The sequence below is a fragment of the Arachis hypogaea genome, chromosome 1, assembly GCF_003086295.3.
Source record: "Arachis hypogaea cultivar Tifrunner chromosome 1, arahy.Tifrunner.gnm2.J5K5, whole genome shotgun sequence".
Taxonomy (NCBI): Eukaryota; Viridiplantae; Streptophyta; class Magnoliopsida; order Fabales; family Fabaceae; genus Arachis; species Arachis hypogaea.
This window is the reverse complement of record NC_092036.1, coordinates 17,440,849-17,457,090: the sequence shown is the minus strand read 5'-3', so window position 1 is coordinate 17,457,090 and position 16,242 is coordinate 17,440,849. Positions and strand designations below refer to the sequence as shown.

Here is a 16,242-nt window from a genome sequence, read left to right as displayed (position 1 = left end):
AATTTGAATTTTATATAGAATATTGAATATTACACAATACTGCTATTTTTCTGGTTTTTAAGCACTGCAGAGCAGACACAGTTTTTCTTCTATTCCCGAGGCTAGATTGATAATAAAATTATGATTTTTAGTTTATTAGAAAGTTTAATCTGAGACGGTTTCCTAGACATAAAGTTTGTGCAATTCCAAATTTATTTGGTATTTTAAAAATAGAATTGAAATTAGGCTGCCGATGTTATTTTGGTAACTACCTTGGGTATGGATCTTAAGGAAAGATTCCTATATTATTATCAAATATTTTTGAGAATGTACTATTGTAGTACTTGCTGATAAAAGGTTGCTGAAATGTTGAGAAAGAGGTTTAAATATGAAATTGTTTTTAGCTTGACTTGGCAAGGTTCGTGGTGGTTTACCGCTTCCTATTGTTGAGACGTATGTGGGGTTCGTGGTGGTGTACCGTCTACATATTTTTAAAAGAAAGAGAATGTATGTGGGGTTCGTGGTAGTGTACCGCCCACATATTTTTAAAAGAGAATGTTATGTGGGGTTCGTGGTAGTATACCGCCCACATGTGTGTGTTGTTTTTCTAATTGAAGATCTTGCGAGGTTTGTGGTGGTGTACCGTTCGCAATGGTGGGGTTCGTGGTGGTGTACTGCCCACCAATTTTCAAGAGGACGATATCTAGGTTAGCTACCGGATGTGTTGGGCTCTGGCAAAGTAACCGACACGTGAGCTCACGGCTAGTAGGAAAGGCATGCATTGTATGCATTTATGTAACTTGTTTGGTTTGCACTACTTGGGTTTGCTTACTTGAATATCTATGCTTATTTGCTATATTTGCTATGTTTGAATATCTACTTGTGCTTGCCTTGTCTGCTTTGTCTGTATGTACATCGGTATTTCGGAGGATTGGAGAAAGAAATAAAGTGCTTAGGGTTTAAGTTAGATAGAACTAGGAATCCTTAGACACCTCAGTCTGTTTATGGTTTAAAATGTTAATTTTAAGTTTGAATCTATTGTCAAAAGTTCTAGGATTGACTTCGACTTTTCCAAAATCTTATATGTTAGTTATATGGGCACCGTTACCATGCTGAGAACCTTCGGTTCTTATCCCATACATATTTTGTGGTTTTCAGATGCAGGAAGTGAGGCACCTCGCTGAGACTTACTGGAAGCTTCTGATAGCAGAGATCCTTGTCTTTGGGGCTTTATTTTAGATATATGTACATATGTAGATACTTTTATCTCCACTGCTTATGTGTGCGATATATTAACTTCCTCTTAGGGGTTATTTTGGAGAAATATGTTCTGTAACTCTGTATTTTTAGTTTATTCTTGGGTTCTCTTATATATATATGTTATATACTTATGTGCTCAAGCCGGTTTATCTTCGCGAGCCGAGTCTTGAGTTTTGATATTTGTACCTTGGAACTCCCTTTTGGTTATATCTATATTAGCTTCTCTTATCTTTTCCATTTATCGCTTACGTAGCGTGAATGTTGCGCTTTTCATTTTACCGTTTTCAATTTTAACTTTTCCTCAAAGGCTCCTAGTTATAAATCTTTTCACTATATTATGTATATAAATTTTTCCTTCTTTTAGAAATCATAGCGCCTCGCCACCTCTGTTTTACATCCTAGGTGTAAAGCTCTGTGTGGTAGGGTGTTACAGTACCTATCCTGCCTCTACCCATCCCTATGAAAATTAAATAACATTTTAATTTTTACATATTCATATATAAATTAAGATAAAAATTTAAAATTCATACCTAAATTAAAATACAAACATAAGATTTATACAATGTCAAATAACTTAAAATTTAAAAAGTTAATATTTGATCACTATAAATTTAAAACCATAATAAAAAAATTGCTTCATTAAATATAAAAAAGTCTTCAAATCTTCAATCCTTATTCTTTATCACTTTTCACATCTTCATCATCATTAAAAATTTGAAAGTCAAGATTCAAACCTAAAAATCAAAAGAGATAACAATTAATCAGATTAATTAGTATTATGTAAAAAATTAACATGAAATTCTATTAGTTGCAATTAAGAATTTGTTTCTTCTTCTCTTTATACACAATAGGATATGATCAATTGGCACTGTTGAACTCAGATTAAAATAGAACCATATTTTTTTATTTTTTTATTTTGTTTGCCTCACAGAGAGGTGCACCGGGTTCAAATCCTCTTGGAGGAATATAGAACCATGCTAAAAGTGTGTACCCATGTAGTGTGTGTGAGTATGTTGTGTGAGTGTGTAGTACATGGGTGTAATACCTAAAATTGAGAACTGTCCAATCTACTTGACAAAAAAAATCTATTACATTCTATTTTACTCTTATTCTACATTATTTTGTTTATTTTGTGTTTTGTATTTCTTTCACGCTGATACAGAACTGGTTAAGATTGACATACATTGTTATGTTCAAGGGGATGTCGTTCTTGAGTGTATTACTCTAGAAAATGATTTGAATAGTGAAAAATTGATGTTTTGTGTGATGTTTAATACATGATTCATAAGGTCAAATATTTTGATACTTAACCGTGATGACTTTTACATATTATGGGATACTAAAGACGACTTTCCAAAAGATTTGTTGTATCATTAAAATGAATAATAGATTTTACTAAAATGGTCCACTAAATACAAACTCAAAAAAGAATATGGTCCATTAAAATAAATAATCAGTTAATTAGATTTTAATAAAAAGTAAACACAACACAGTTTGTTCTACATGCATGCATTCATTAGAGCAAAGAAAACAAACAGAATGAATGTAACATCGAAGGTTTAGTTTCAGATAAATTAAAGCCACCTTTCTTTTTCTTATCTTCTCTGTAAAAGATCTAAAACATAATAGAAATTATCTAACCAAACACAAAATTTCAATCAAAATAAGAGAAAATAATAAAAAAACAAAACAAAACAAAAGTTAATGTTAAAAATCAACAATCTCTAGTCAAATTCTAACAAGAACTATGATGATCATGATAAAAAAAATGGATACCATATAATTGAAGCTACCTGATCAAGCAAAAATAAATAATCAAACTTAAAATTAAAAATAAATAATAAAAAATAACTGAAGATCGATATAGAGGTGAATTGAAGAACAAATCAATCAAGAACTTCCAAAAAAAACACAGAGAGCATAATGTGAGAGAAAGGGGGCATTCAGATTCAAACATTCAGTTTATATTTTTTCACACATTCATAATGTGAGACAGAGACAGGGAAAACTTATCAGTTACCAGAGGAGGAAGACGACGACAAAGAGGGCAGCGCAGCGCAGCAACGACTCGGCAATGGGCTCGTCAAGACGGCAGCGCAGCGGCGACAACGACGACTAAGCGAAGGCTTCGGCGGCGCAGTTGTGGCGACTCGGCGAAGGCTCCGGTAGTGCAGGGACGATGACTCGGCGAGGGGCTCGGCAGGACGGTAGTGCAACGACGGCGACAAGCTTGGGTGCAGTGACAGCGACAAGAATTGAGCTTGACTGTGAAGAAGAAGAAGTGACTTTGTAGAAGAAGTGACTTTGGTTCTCTCTTCTCTGCTAGGGTTGGGGTCTGAAGCCTAAAGGTATAAGTTAATGAGTATGAAGGCATGAGGCTGTGAGGAAACCTTAAAATCTTAAAAGTGTATGTGTGTGTGGACGAGTAGGGGCGGGTTTACCTCGATCATGTCCCCTCCTGCTCAACCACCTATCTTAATTGGAACCTGTCCCGAATGGATAGGGGTGGATCGGGTACCCATGGATTTGGGTACTCTTGCCACCCCTAGGCCCAAGTCATCGCATCAAAGCCCTGCTCATAGACACCCACTGATTCGATGATTTTCCATTTTTTAGACTTCAGTTCAAGATTAGGGGGTGGAAGAAGAGCTGTTTGCTTTACCGATCTAAAGGGAGGGGGAGTTGATTGAGGAGGCGCGTCAAAAATTATTTTTACTGAGACAGACGCTCTTGAGTCTAACTTGGAAGGGGAGGAGAGATCAGCAGATTCACCGACTTCTTTTAGTTGTATATTCTGGGCGACAACGTGCTTCTTAGCTGTCTGAAGAGTTTTTATAGCAGCCTTAGGAGCCATCTTATATACATGACATGAAAGTCGGGTTAAATTTGCCATCCATAAAATAATTAAACAAAAAAATATCTGCAAAAATTAAGTAAAGGCTACCTAGCTTGGATTAAAGTTGACTTGAATTTTCTAAAAATCTCTCAGTATTCAAATAAGGAGCTTGACCGTAATACTCCTGGAACAAAGCCACTACACTCTCTTTGACCTCATCTAGCTCATCCAAGTTATATTTCAATATTGCAGGGCTCTCCTCCCAATACAAAGGGAAAAGGGGTTCATCTCTCTCACTCAAAAAGAAAGGTCAGACACCCTCCACAGCTCGGATCTTAAAAAGTAATTTTTAAAATTATGAAAGAAATCATCAAAAATGGCAAAGACTTTCCTCCTCTGAATAGTTTAGAAGGAGATCCAGCCTTGTTTTTTGGAACTAAAAGGTTTGGTGAGAAGAAGAGGTAAAAGAAGACCTTTAGAGAAGAAAGAATGTCAAGTTCCCGACAAAGAAGCTAGAAAATTTTTAAGAAATCCCAGGAATTAGGATGAAGTTGGGAAGGGGCCACGTTAAAAACCCTAAGAACTTCAACTTCAAAGTCGGAAAAGGAAAGACTAATATCTAGCTTTGTAAAAAAGGAATCGTATACGAAGATAAAGTGATGTTACGACCTATCGAAACGGGAAAAAAACTCTCTTTTTAGGGTCAGCCATTACAATCTCATAATTTCTCTCATCCTCCTAACTTAAGTATAGCCTATGATGTCTACGAAACGTCTCGGCATACTCTTTATCAATAATAGGGACAGGAGTATAAACATATATATCTACCCAAGACATGTCGGAAGGTACTTTAGCGGACATGTTGTAAATTACTGAACGAGACATAAAAAATTATACCTACAATCCAACAAACAAAAGGAAATCGTCATAACAAGTCGGATATATTAAAGCAATTACAACAATAATAAGAAGTCGGGTCATTATCAACAACACCAACAAACACTTATAGAAACTCATACACCCAACATCTACATTCACATTACCAAAAATAGAAATAGCGTCATCTTCAATAGCTAAGGTGACACCATTTGGGGGCAACACAGCATAAAAAAGATCCCACACTCAAGACTCACAGTAACAATCAAAAGTCCAGATTCAATAAAGAAAAGAAGCAAAGTTTTTCGAACTTCTCCAAAAAATAAAGCAACAACACCACTTAGAGTACAAGAAAACAAAGACAAAAATTCAAAAAGATAAGAAATGCTAACCTTGAAGGAACACAAATCAGAACAGAGCGCTTGAACAGCAAAGACACGAACATTCCACTCCATGAGCATAGACAAATCCCTTCTCTTCAAAATAAAGAAAAATTTGGATTCAAGAATGGATGCAAAAATGAAGTTGAAGAAATTTTTGAAAGAAAGAAAATGGGCAAACGTTTCAGAAGAAAAAGCGAAAAAGGATAAAGAGAAAGACTTTGGGTATTTATAAGATACAAGGGGCAAAAGAGTAAATCCACATAGCCTCATTAATGACGTACGCAGTTCCCAAGGTAACTGCAAAAGTAACATGCGTCGTACCATAAAGGGACACAACATTTCAAAATTTTTCAAAAACACTTCGAGTATCTGACCTACCAAAGACGGTATACCCGAGCGTGGGAGGCTAAATCTACAAATGTTCGAGCCCGACCTTATAAAAGCCCGGGCTCAAGCAAGGGCATTGTTTATACTCTAACCCAAAATAAAGCCGGACCCAAAAGGAATAAAAGCCCACCCAACGAAGGTGGCCTCATCTACTCCTACCCGATCTCATAGAGGTTGGGCGCGATGACGGAAGTTCATCCTTATTTATATAAATAACTAACTCCCAAGACATCTCCTACCTATCTAGAAGGAAGATCTAAATAAATTTCCTAGAAAAGGGTCACGGTCATCCACCATTCAAGGCGAAACTACTCTAAGAGGTGGTTATCTTTTCTACTATAAATACACTGACAAACTCAGGTATATTTAGAACTCAATCAAGTAAAAAAAACCTGCTTTGAACCTTTGTTAACTTAAGTATTGGAGTCCCTTGCAGGTACCACCCGCCACTTCTCACGAGGACTCAGACGGCGGCACCTCGGTTCTAATACAAGTCGAACCACTGTCATAGAAGAAGCTTGGACCTCATGTTCAGGCCCAAATAAAACCCAATTTCAGGTAACCCTTAGAACAGTTCCCAATGTTGAAGATAAAGCGAAAAAGAAAAAAATCAAGGCATAAATTAAAGTATACGCAATCCAATGGTAGCAACAGTATTTTTGGCTTTGCAAGTTCATAGATGATTGACGAGAGCAAAGTTGATGGCAAATGCAAAGTAGTATAAACATGTGGTTGTACTCGAGTCTAGCTCAGTTACTAATCCAAGAAACGGTTTATTCATTGTTTGCAAATGGAAGGTACATATGAGGTTAATCTATATTGTTCATGGTTCTATAATTTTCTTGATACCTAGGGTTTATTTTATTTTCACTTGTAGACAAAAGATTGCCAGTATTTTGTACGAGTTGATGAAATTGAAGGAAAATGGATAGAGTTGGTCAAAACTCTAACTAAGATAAAAAAAATGACATCCATGGTACTGAAAATGCAAATATGATTTAAGGAACAAATAATGAGGACAAGGATATGAAGATTGTGATGAAGCTAGATAGTGTTACAGGAGAAATATGTTCCATTAGAATGAGGCTTGCATTACTATCGGTGGGATTTTTCTTGTGTTTTACAAATCATGGTTCTTAGTTTTTAGGATGTAGTTGAGGCTTTCTAGGTTTAGACATGAATGTTCTTGGTTTTTTTTTTTTTTGTCTCGGTTGAAGGTTGAGTAGGTGTTGTTAATGAGTTTAGATGAGAGTTTATTTTAACATATGTAATCTTATTCGATTTTATTATTGACAATTGTAGATTTAAATAATATTAAATGTTTTTATTTATAACCCTCTTTTAATTGTGATTATGACAAAATTAATGATGTAGTAATAATGATTTAACCTGAAAGCATGAATATAAATAGCTTAATGATAGTTAGAATCAACATAAGCTTCAATACATAAACCATAATTAAAATCTAATATCATAATCCAACTGAAACCTAATAGTAGTCATTACATATCAAATGTCTTGATCAAAAGAGCTAGTTTTTAAATTGAGTAAACTACCTATGAAACAACAAAATTAAAATTGTACCAATAAAAGATGGGTTTCGTATAACAAAACTATTCAAATCCTAAAAAATTACTAAAAAAATTCTAAATTACTTTTTTTAGCCTAATCTATCACATTCTAATCCTTAACTCCTTTTATGGCTTTATCACCACTAAAATTCTTTCTTTTTAACTCTCATCCATATTTACTACAACCGTCAGTGTCACTGTCATCACAACCATCACCGCCGTCGCCTCCTTCTCCTTACCACCACCATCCTCCCAACAAACAACCAGATTTAGAGGTTAAAAATTAAATAGAACCATAGCAACACCACGAAACCATAACCAAATACCAGTCACCGCCACCATCCCTATAACCATGGTCCTTGTCACTGTGATAACTGCCACCTCCGTCACCACCGTTTCTATTGTATCCATCTTCATAATAGCCACCACCAATCCACCACCACCATATCTACAACCTCTTCCACTTTTAAAGCCATGGCCATCACCTCCGCAATCGCCACGGTACTGATGCTCGTTGATAGTGATGTTTTGGCAGTCAAAGTTAGAGCCATTAGTAAGGATAGTGCCTCTAGTGATAAGTTTCGTCGACAGTAACAGCAGGTGCAGTGGTGGCGGAACAGATCCTCCTTCATCGTATCTCCTCCTCTTTCACTCTAGTTAACCTGAGCTCTCTCTCTCTCTTCGTTCTCTGTACTTCCAATTACGACAGCGACGACAAAGCTCTCCTCCGATGGCAGCTCTAACAGCAGCGACTTCGAGGGAAGCTTCGGCAACGATAACATATCCTTTCTTTTCTCTCGTCGCATTTTTGTCGTTCTCTCTCATTTTCTCTGTTTCAGGCTTCTCTCACTCTTCTTTCCTTGCTCGATGACAATAGCAACGGCCACTCCCAATACAATTTTCTATACTCTTCTATGATATTAGGAATTAATTGTATTACTTACCATATTTGCAGTGAAAATAGAGATTGGGAATAACGGGTGGGAAAAATTAATATTAGAAGAAGGGTTATTTAGAATTTTTAGATAATTTCTAGGATTTGAATAGTTTTATTGTATAAAATTTATTTTTTATGAATATAATTTCTGTTATTTTATAGATAGATCTGTCAGTATTTAAATTTTTTATAGATAAAAATAATAGTTTACTCAAATTTAATGATTAAACTATCAATTTCATTTTGTTAGAAAAACTAATTTATCAGAAATAAAAGTTATAAAGCCGACCGGAACAAATTTGGTGTTTAGGTCCTTTTGAAAAATAACCACATGCACCCCTACGAATTCTACGATTACGAAATAATGTTTCACTAGCGTTGCTACTTGCTAGCTAGGAACAAGTGATCCAAACCAAAGTGAAGACAAAGGCAAAAGGAAAATGAAGTGAAAAAAAAAAAAAACGAAAACAAATAAACCCCTCAAGAAAGACTAAAACTGCCTTATTAATCAATTGGTCGAGCGAGTGGTTTTGTTCTGTAATAGTGCGCCTCTTCCCGCCCAGTTACTTGCCCTTCTCTCTCCGCACTCCGACGATGGGAAATTCGTCCAAGGACGATTCCGCCACCTCCGGCGACGCCTCCGCCGGCGACGTTCAGCCCGCAAATTCCAGCCTTTACTCTGAGGGCGAGAGAGTCCTCGCCTACCATGGCCCTCGAATCTACGAAGCCAAGGCACTTCAAACTTTTCATTTCATCCTCTTTTATTTTATTTTATTTTTTTGGTGAATTTCCAATTTCAAATACGCTGTCGTTTTTCTCGATTTCCGTTTTCTTTTCCTTTTGTCGTTTTTCTGGTTTTTGGAATTTGCTCATTCCCGTGACTGTTAAATTAAAAAAAAAAAAAAAAAGAAAGAAACAGGACTTTGTTGTCGCTCACTGCTTATATTTCCGCACAAGGCTTTTTTCACCGTTAGAGATTTGTTTGTTGTGTCTGTAAAATGGTCCATTCTCATTGCCTTCATTGAATTGTGAATTACACTTTTTTTTTTCTCTTGAAGGATAAAGCTTCTTCTAAGGTCTTGGCGGTTTTGCATTTATAATTTATGAAGTTCTAGTGGCAATTTTATCACCATCATAATTGTATAGTAGTAATAATGTTTTAGTAAGTATTTTTTTAATGTTTAATTGTAAATGTTTGCTGCTGGTAACGGATAAGTATTCTCACTTCTCTCTTTCATTTGAGACTAGAGAATACGAAATTGCATTAAGATGCTGAATTGTGAGTTAATTTAGGGTTTCTTTGAGTTGATGTCTTGTCTTTCTACACTCTACATGCATGCACTTAATGCAAAGATTTTGGTCATTTTGACATAATTTAGTGCATGTTTGACCATCAGGTGCAAAAGACTGAGATCCGAAAGAAGGAATGGAGATACTTTGTTCACTACCTTGTAAGTTCTGTTACATCTTGGTTTCAGTCCTCGTCATTTTCATATGAATTACTTCACTTCATGAGTATGAATAGCTTTGCTTTTTAAAGATGTTGTCTAACTTGGCAAATTTGAAATCTTAAATAACTTAAAATGTGAAAGTTTAAAGTGATACCTTGATTTGCTATTGACTTTTGGTTGCATTACTGTTTTCTATTTTGCAGGGATGGAATAAAAAGTGAGTATCTTATCTTTCTTTTGTTTCATTTCAAGTTCAGAGTTAAAAAAATAGAGGTACAAGTGGCATCAATGATGATGCTCCAAAGTTTCAGTACACAATGTGTTTTAAATCATTATCTTTGTTCATGTTTTTCTAATATGATAAACTAGTAACAAATTATTAAGAAGTGCTAGCTGACTCCTGCTAAGGCTCTGATGTTGTATTAAGTAAGAAGCATTAGTTGACATTTGCCAATTTTTCAAAGTTGGCTTAAGTCTAAATGAAAGTGGTGTATAAGGTATTTGTTAGTTAATAAAAGTTATTTGACAATCTATATGTAGGGCTTTGTAATGATTGATCTATAGGTGTTAAAACACAGCTTTCTTGATTGTTGCTTGTTTCCCCATAAATGCTTGCTAAAAATGAGAATTATGGCTTTTAAGAAGTTAACATACTCATTATCGGGACGCTTTCAATATATTTCCAACAGTTGGGATGAATGGGTAGGTGAGGATCGTTTGATGAAACACACTGAAGAGAATGTCCAGAAACAGCAAGCTCTAGACAAAAAACAAAGCATAGACAAGAATGTTAAGTCTGGTCGTTCAAATCAAGCAAAGGCCAAAAGTTCTATGGGTAAGTAATTGTCTCTTTGAAATGGCCTTGATTTATTGTGACAGTTTCCTGGAGCTTTTGCTTGCCTTTGTGATGAATCTCTTTTAGCAAGGAGGTCTGACATCCCCATATTCTGAAAATATGGAATTATGCGCTCATTTTTTGAATATCATTTCATTTAAGGCTCCTTTATTGCATCTAACACAAGCTACAAAGGTGTACTGGGCACCTTAAGGCATTTATTTTCCCTTTTGTTTGTATTTTTTGGTAGTTTGGATTGCAAGAGAAGGCAGGCTAGGTATTGTCTTGACTCTTGAAGTCCTTTTTCATATTTATTGAAAAAGAAATTTTATTAAGGACTAAGGAGAGAAAATGTACAAAAGATGGTAAAAGTTCCTTAGATTTGGGGACTTATAGAACAGCACATGCCAATCCCTTTGAATATCAACTAGAGGAACATCCTTAAGTAAACCCTAAACCCTATTGGGTAGTCCTATCCCAAATAAAATCAGTAGTGGAAAAGGAATCATTAAAAAAACCCTTAACTTCCTGTCCTATCAAATGCATCAAACTACAGAAACCAAGAATTGCCATAGAATCCTTGTTTCTATGGTCAAGCCAAACTGCTAAGCTTGGTGGCTAGAAAGTGTACATCAAACTCAACATTATCTGAAGATACCAAAAGCCTGATCCAAAATGTTAGAATTTTTCCATTAGTTTTGAAAAGGTTCTTAAGTAGTTATGAATAATATGTTCTCATATATATGGGAAATTGTCAACTGATTTCCGGAAATATTAGTCAATTATATTTTTTTGAACACAACTGGGTTTTTATTGGGAAATGGTTATGAAGCTTTAAACATGAAGAGTTTGAGAAAATGGGTCAGTCAGATACTAGCATGTAAGAAGCAAGTGGGAAGTGGGAATAATATTAGCATGTTCTGAAGATGCAAAGAGTGAATTTGGCTTTGTTATAAGCACCAAACCACTTTTCTTTCTTAAACAAGATTTTGAAATTGATACAGAAGACTTAAATAATATGTTATTCTATTTGTTGATGTCAAACCTGTTATAGATACTTCACAAGATGTTTACACAATTTCACAGGCACCAGATCATCATTCTGCTCATTTACCTCAACTCTTGGACTTGGACATATTATATCTTGATACTTCATATTGTTAGCATGATAATTTTACATTTGATTTGGATTCTGTAGATGCAAAAGTGGATAAAGAAGACATCAAGAATAACGGTATTATTCATTAAACTTGACCTTAACTCTTCATTTTGTTTTAATTTTTTTTTAGCATATCTGTTCGTTTCTAAATTTTATTATTATTATTATTATTATTATTATTATTATTATTTCAGCAAAAATGTAGTTTCAGGGTTTCTTTTATTTATTTCTTTGTTTTAAGTTTACTTTAAAGTTCTACTCTGTTTTTGAATATATATATATATATATATATATATATATATATATATATATATATATATATATCCTACTGCGAAAAGAAAACCTGATTCAGTTTTCTTTCTTGTTATATACTACATGAATAATCTAATCTGTTGATAGAAATTAAACCAATAATTAATAGCTGCCATTAGTAGAGTGGAATTATAGTTAGCTAGTTAGTAGGAAAAATTATTATAGCCTATAGGATGGTTAGAAGAGGGCTATGACAACCTGTTTAGGAGACAAGTTTGTTTATAATAAAGCACAACACAATAAGCACCTTTGTAGTCTTCATTTTTCTTGATATCTGCTTTGAAACTGGTAATAAACAAACAAGTTGAGTCTCTAATATTCTCTCCTTGTTTGAACACATTGTTGTTGATTTGTTGAATTTAAGACTAGTCTTATTTCTGCTTGCATGACTAATATATCTTATATGTCAAATTCTGTGCAGTACCAAAAGGGAAGAAACGAAAAACTGATTCAGGAGCTGAGGTCTGGTTTATATCTTGGTGTAATTGCATTGCTTGCATGTTCTTTTATTCTAATATCCTGGAATTTCCACCATTCTACAAATTAGATGTTCCTTGCTAATTCATTTTATATTGCATATGGAAAGACAAAATAGCACAATAAATTTAATGTGTTTCCATAGTGCAAGGCTGAAACAAAAAGTAGTATAAGTGGGAAGAAATTCAGATTTCGTGTTTTACTCTTCATTTCTTTGATATTTATCTTCTTGTTTGTTTGGTGTTTAATTGGATTATTGGAATTTCTTTTGTCACTTTCTCTCAATTGAAAATCGTCTGCTAAGCTTGGTTTTCTAATCAATAGAAGGGAAGCGTGACAGTTGAAAAGCTTGTCAAGATTCAAATTCCTGCAACATTGAAGAAACAACTTGTTGATGATTGGGAGTATGTTACTCAGCAGGATAAGGTATAAGGAAATATCTAAAATACACTTCAGCCGGGTTAGATTTAATGCATCTTCCTTGTGAAGTTTATTAATACTAGCACAAATCTGCTTTCAATTTTTCAGGATTCATTACCCAAATATTCCAATCTGATTGGTTCTCGAGTCTTTTTCTATGATGCTTTTATATTCAACGAAAATAGTATGATTTATTATATTTCTGTGCAAATAGCTAAATAAGAGGATTATTACACAGAAATTTTAAGGTTGCATTATAATGAGATATATTTACACCTCTTAAATCCTCTATTTTGCATTTTTGAGCTTTTGTTTTCATCTTATGTAATTGATGGCATTGTTTTTGTTGTAATGCTGTGTTTAGAATTTTGTCTGAATACTTTGCTTACTTATCACTTTCAATATATAACCTGTTTTAAAACGCTTGAAGTAGTACATCAAGTGTTGATTTACTGATGCCTGTCCCTGCAGCTTGTAAAACTCCCCCGTTCGCCAACTGTGGATGAGATTCTAACAAAGTTCCTTGAATACAAGACAAAGAAGGATGGCATGTAAGAGATTAGTTATTAATAGAAAATTTATACTATTCCTCTGTAAATAGCTGTAAACTTTCGACGTGCTATATATTAATGATGAAGTCATGTACAATATGTCTCTGTGATACAGGGGGGCTGATTCTATTGGTGAAATTTTGAAAGGAATAAGGTGTTATTTCGATAAATCTTTGCCTACAATGCTCTTATACAAAAGAGAACGCAAGCAATATAGTGAAGTTGTTGCAAATGATGTCTCTCCGTCAACCATATATGGAGCTGAACATTTATTGCGCCTCTTTGGTATGTTTTACTTTACGCATAGTTTATGCTGGAAAAGGAGGACACAATGTACACACACACGCTAGAATTCTTTTCATGTTTTGGGGCTCTTCCCTTTAATGAGTTCTTTCAATTTAGTAATAGATGAATGCTTGAGATTTATTTCATGAACATATCTTGAAGGTTAGGGCCTCCTGCATAGGTGCAAGAATATAATCTAGATTTGTTATATGCTTACTAACCAATGGATTTCCTTGTGATCTGAACTTTCATGTTGCAAGATATTTCTATGTTATTGTTATTATTTCCAGCCATTGCAATGATGGAATATTGGTAGGAGGCCTTTTTTGCTGTAGCATTTGACCCCTGTACCTGACCTGTGACTATGATCAACAAACCCTGATGAAATATTTTATCCTTTGTTCTGCAAAGCGAAAGACGATCATATATTTTGTGATGCTTGCAGTTAAGTTACCTGAGCTTTTGGTGTATGTGAACATTGAAGAGGAAACGATGACTCGCTTGCAGCAGAAACTACTCGACTTTCTCAAGTATAAACTGAAACCTGCCTCGTTTTGCTCATATTCTAGATAATATTGTTCTGAATCCTTAATTCTTTATTGATATCTCTCATTGAAGTGTTCTCAATAATTCATAGCACACTATTGTTCCAGTGCTCCTAGAATAAAAGTGAATATGATATAGAATAGAACACTACAATGTAATTTGATTTATTTAGTCAAGCTCACTTTGTGGGATAAGGGATAAGGTTTCTGCTTTATATTGCTCCTAGCGTAAACAATGACAATCAGTCTCACCTTTGTCGTCTTTACCTTTCGTACAAGCTTGTGATGATTGTGCTATGAAAAAGTGAATTTCTGCGCAAATAATAGAGTCGATTTCAATTTCTATTTGTTAAATGTGCACCTTGGTATTTTTGTTTTTGGCACCAGGGGTCTCTCGCCGTTATACTTGAAAATTTCTTGTTGCAAATGTTCCAATTATTTCGTTATGGTTCCACTACTTTTTGTTAACTTGCAAAAGTTCCACTACTTCCAATTATACATGTAGATCCAAATTATGTATGCTTCTATCTTTAGTTTTTGGCCTGATTAAATTCGTTGCAGGTTTTTGCAAAAGAATCAGAGTATTTTCTTTCTGTCAGCATATGATGGTGCCAAAGTATCCGAAGGAAAAGGCAAAGGCAAGGATGACTGAGAAGCTTTTTGCTCAGTTAAATTGAAGTCTTTCTCATCTGTTGTAATATGAATGATCAATTAGCATATACAAATAGCATATTTTCCCTGAAAAATCCTTGGGAGAAACTCGATTGTTGTTGTAACAATATCGACTAGAGTCTAATCCATTCTTTGATTATTCAAGCTTACAATGTGTTAATGAACTATCGATGGCTCACGTCTTGTGAAACTTATGACCTCATTATGTTCGTTTTTTGTTCGGTTGGTTAAGTGATAAATCCCTTTAGTCTTTAGAATGGTTACTTTATATTTGTGTCCCGTAAAAGATAAAATGGAGTAAATACAGAAAATCTTCCCGACAAAATTTAAACGCCAATCTAAAAAAAAAAATAAAAACGAAAAAAACCATTTTTAAGAAATCGGAGGTGGAGATCCCTTGGGTGGTTGCATGAGGGATTTTCAGACCCACCACCAGCGTCCACTTGGGATTGGGTGGAGGAGTTGCTTGGAGATAAAAAGGGGTGGCAAAATAGGTCGAATTCGATAAGCCGACCCACCGAACCCACCAATAAAGGCAAGCGAGCTAGGATTTTGAACCATTCAAAAAAGAAAAAACTGTCAAACCCACTCTGCTAAACCCTTGGGTTTTGGCGGGTGGGTAGATCAATTGCTAGGTCAAATATTTTTTTTAAATAAAAGAATTATTAGTGCTATAAAAATTAACAATCATATAATTTTTAAATTATTTGTTTTACTTTATATTATTTTTTTAAATTTATTTTATTTATTTTATTTTAAACCGTTGAGTTTGAAAAACTTAAAATATGATGATGATGATCAAACATTATTAAAAAATATTAATTACAAAGTTATTAATTTGTTTTTTTTTATTTCAATTGGTTGTTTAATAATTTTGTTGATTATTGGGCCAAAAATCACATGAGTCCAATATAATGAGAAAGTATTCAACCTTGGTGCAAAAATAATTCCAAGCAAAGTGGCTGAATTATTTTTTGCATAAGCAAATGCTTATTGGGCCAGAAAACTAATGTGAAGCCCAAAACAATGCTTCCTTTTGATACAACAATTTGTTGGTTCGAAATTGAAGAAAAAAGGAATTGAAGCATGCTTGGTTCGGTTACCTACTCCTTTTGTGGAATGGAATTCAATATTCAATTGAATTAATTACTTGCCTTGGTAACTGAAAAAAGGAAATTAAAAGTGATTTGATGGCATTTACTGCTCCATACGTAACTATGCATAGGGGAATGGAAGTGGAATTTAATTTGTTTTAATTTCATTCATTACATCCAAAGCTTTTTCTCTCTTCTCTCTCCTCTCTCTC

The 16,242-nt window shown here is 34.4% G+C and overlaps 1 protein-coding gene across 4 annotated transcripts; it reads left to right on the top strand.

Annotated features, from left to right (window-relative positions):
• The first annotated feature begins 8,530 nt into the window (after positions 1-8,530).
• On the top strand, positions 8,531-15,080 carry LOC112799739 (protein MRG1). 4 transcript variants are annotated; one of them, XM_025841774.2, is made up of 11 exons: positions 8,534-8,961; positions 9,627-9,680; positions 9,884-9,897; positions 10,370-10,515; positions 11,714-11,749; positions 12,408-12,448; positions 12,788-12,889; positions 13,355-13,434; positions 13,550-13,719; positions 14,165-14,249; positions 14,826-15,080. In XM_025841774.2, exons 1-11 carry the CDS (start codon positions 8,824-8,826, stop codon positions 14,914-14,916), a joined length of 957 nt encoding a protein of 318 aa, XP_025697559.1. In that variant the 5' UTR covers positions 8,534-8,823; the 3' UTR covers positions 14,917-15,080. The 4 variants fall into 4 exon arrangements, with proteins under 4 accessions (XP_072052399.1, XP_025697559.1, XP_072052395.1 ...); XM_072196298.1 differs by lacking the exon at positions 9,884-9,897 and having other exon boundaries at positions 8,531-8,961; positions 9,627-9,684; XM_072196294.1 differs by lacking the exon at positions 9,884-9,897.
• The last annotated feature ends 1,162 nt before the right edge of the window (positions 15,081-16,242 follow it).

Coding starts and splice junctions, on each gene's coding strand:
- LOC112799739 (XM_025841774.2), top strand. CDS start 8,824: ATGGGAAATTCGTCCAAGGACGATTCCGCCACCTCCGGCGACGCCTCC. Junction 13,435..13,549: donor AAGACAAAGAAGGATGGCAT/GTAAGAGATTAG, acceptor TCTGTGATACAG/GGGGGCTGATTCTATTGGTG. Junction 13,720..14,164: donor ACATTTATTGCGCCTCTTTG/GTATGTTTTACT, acceptor TGATGCTTGCAG/TTAAGTTACCTGAGCTTTTG.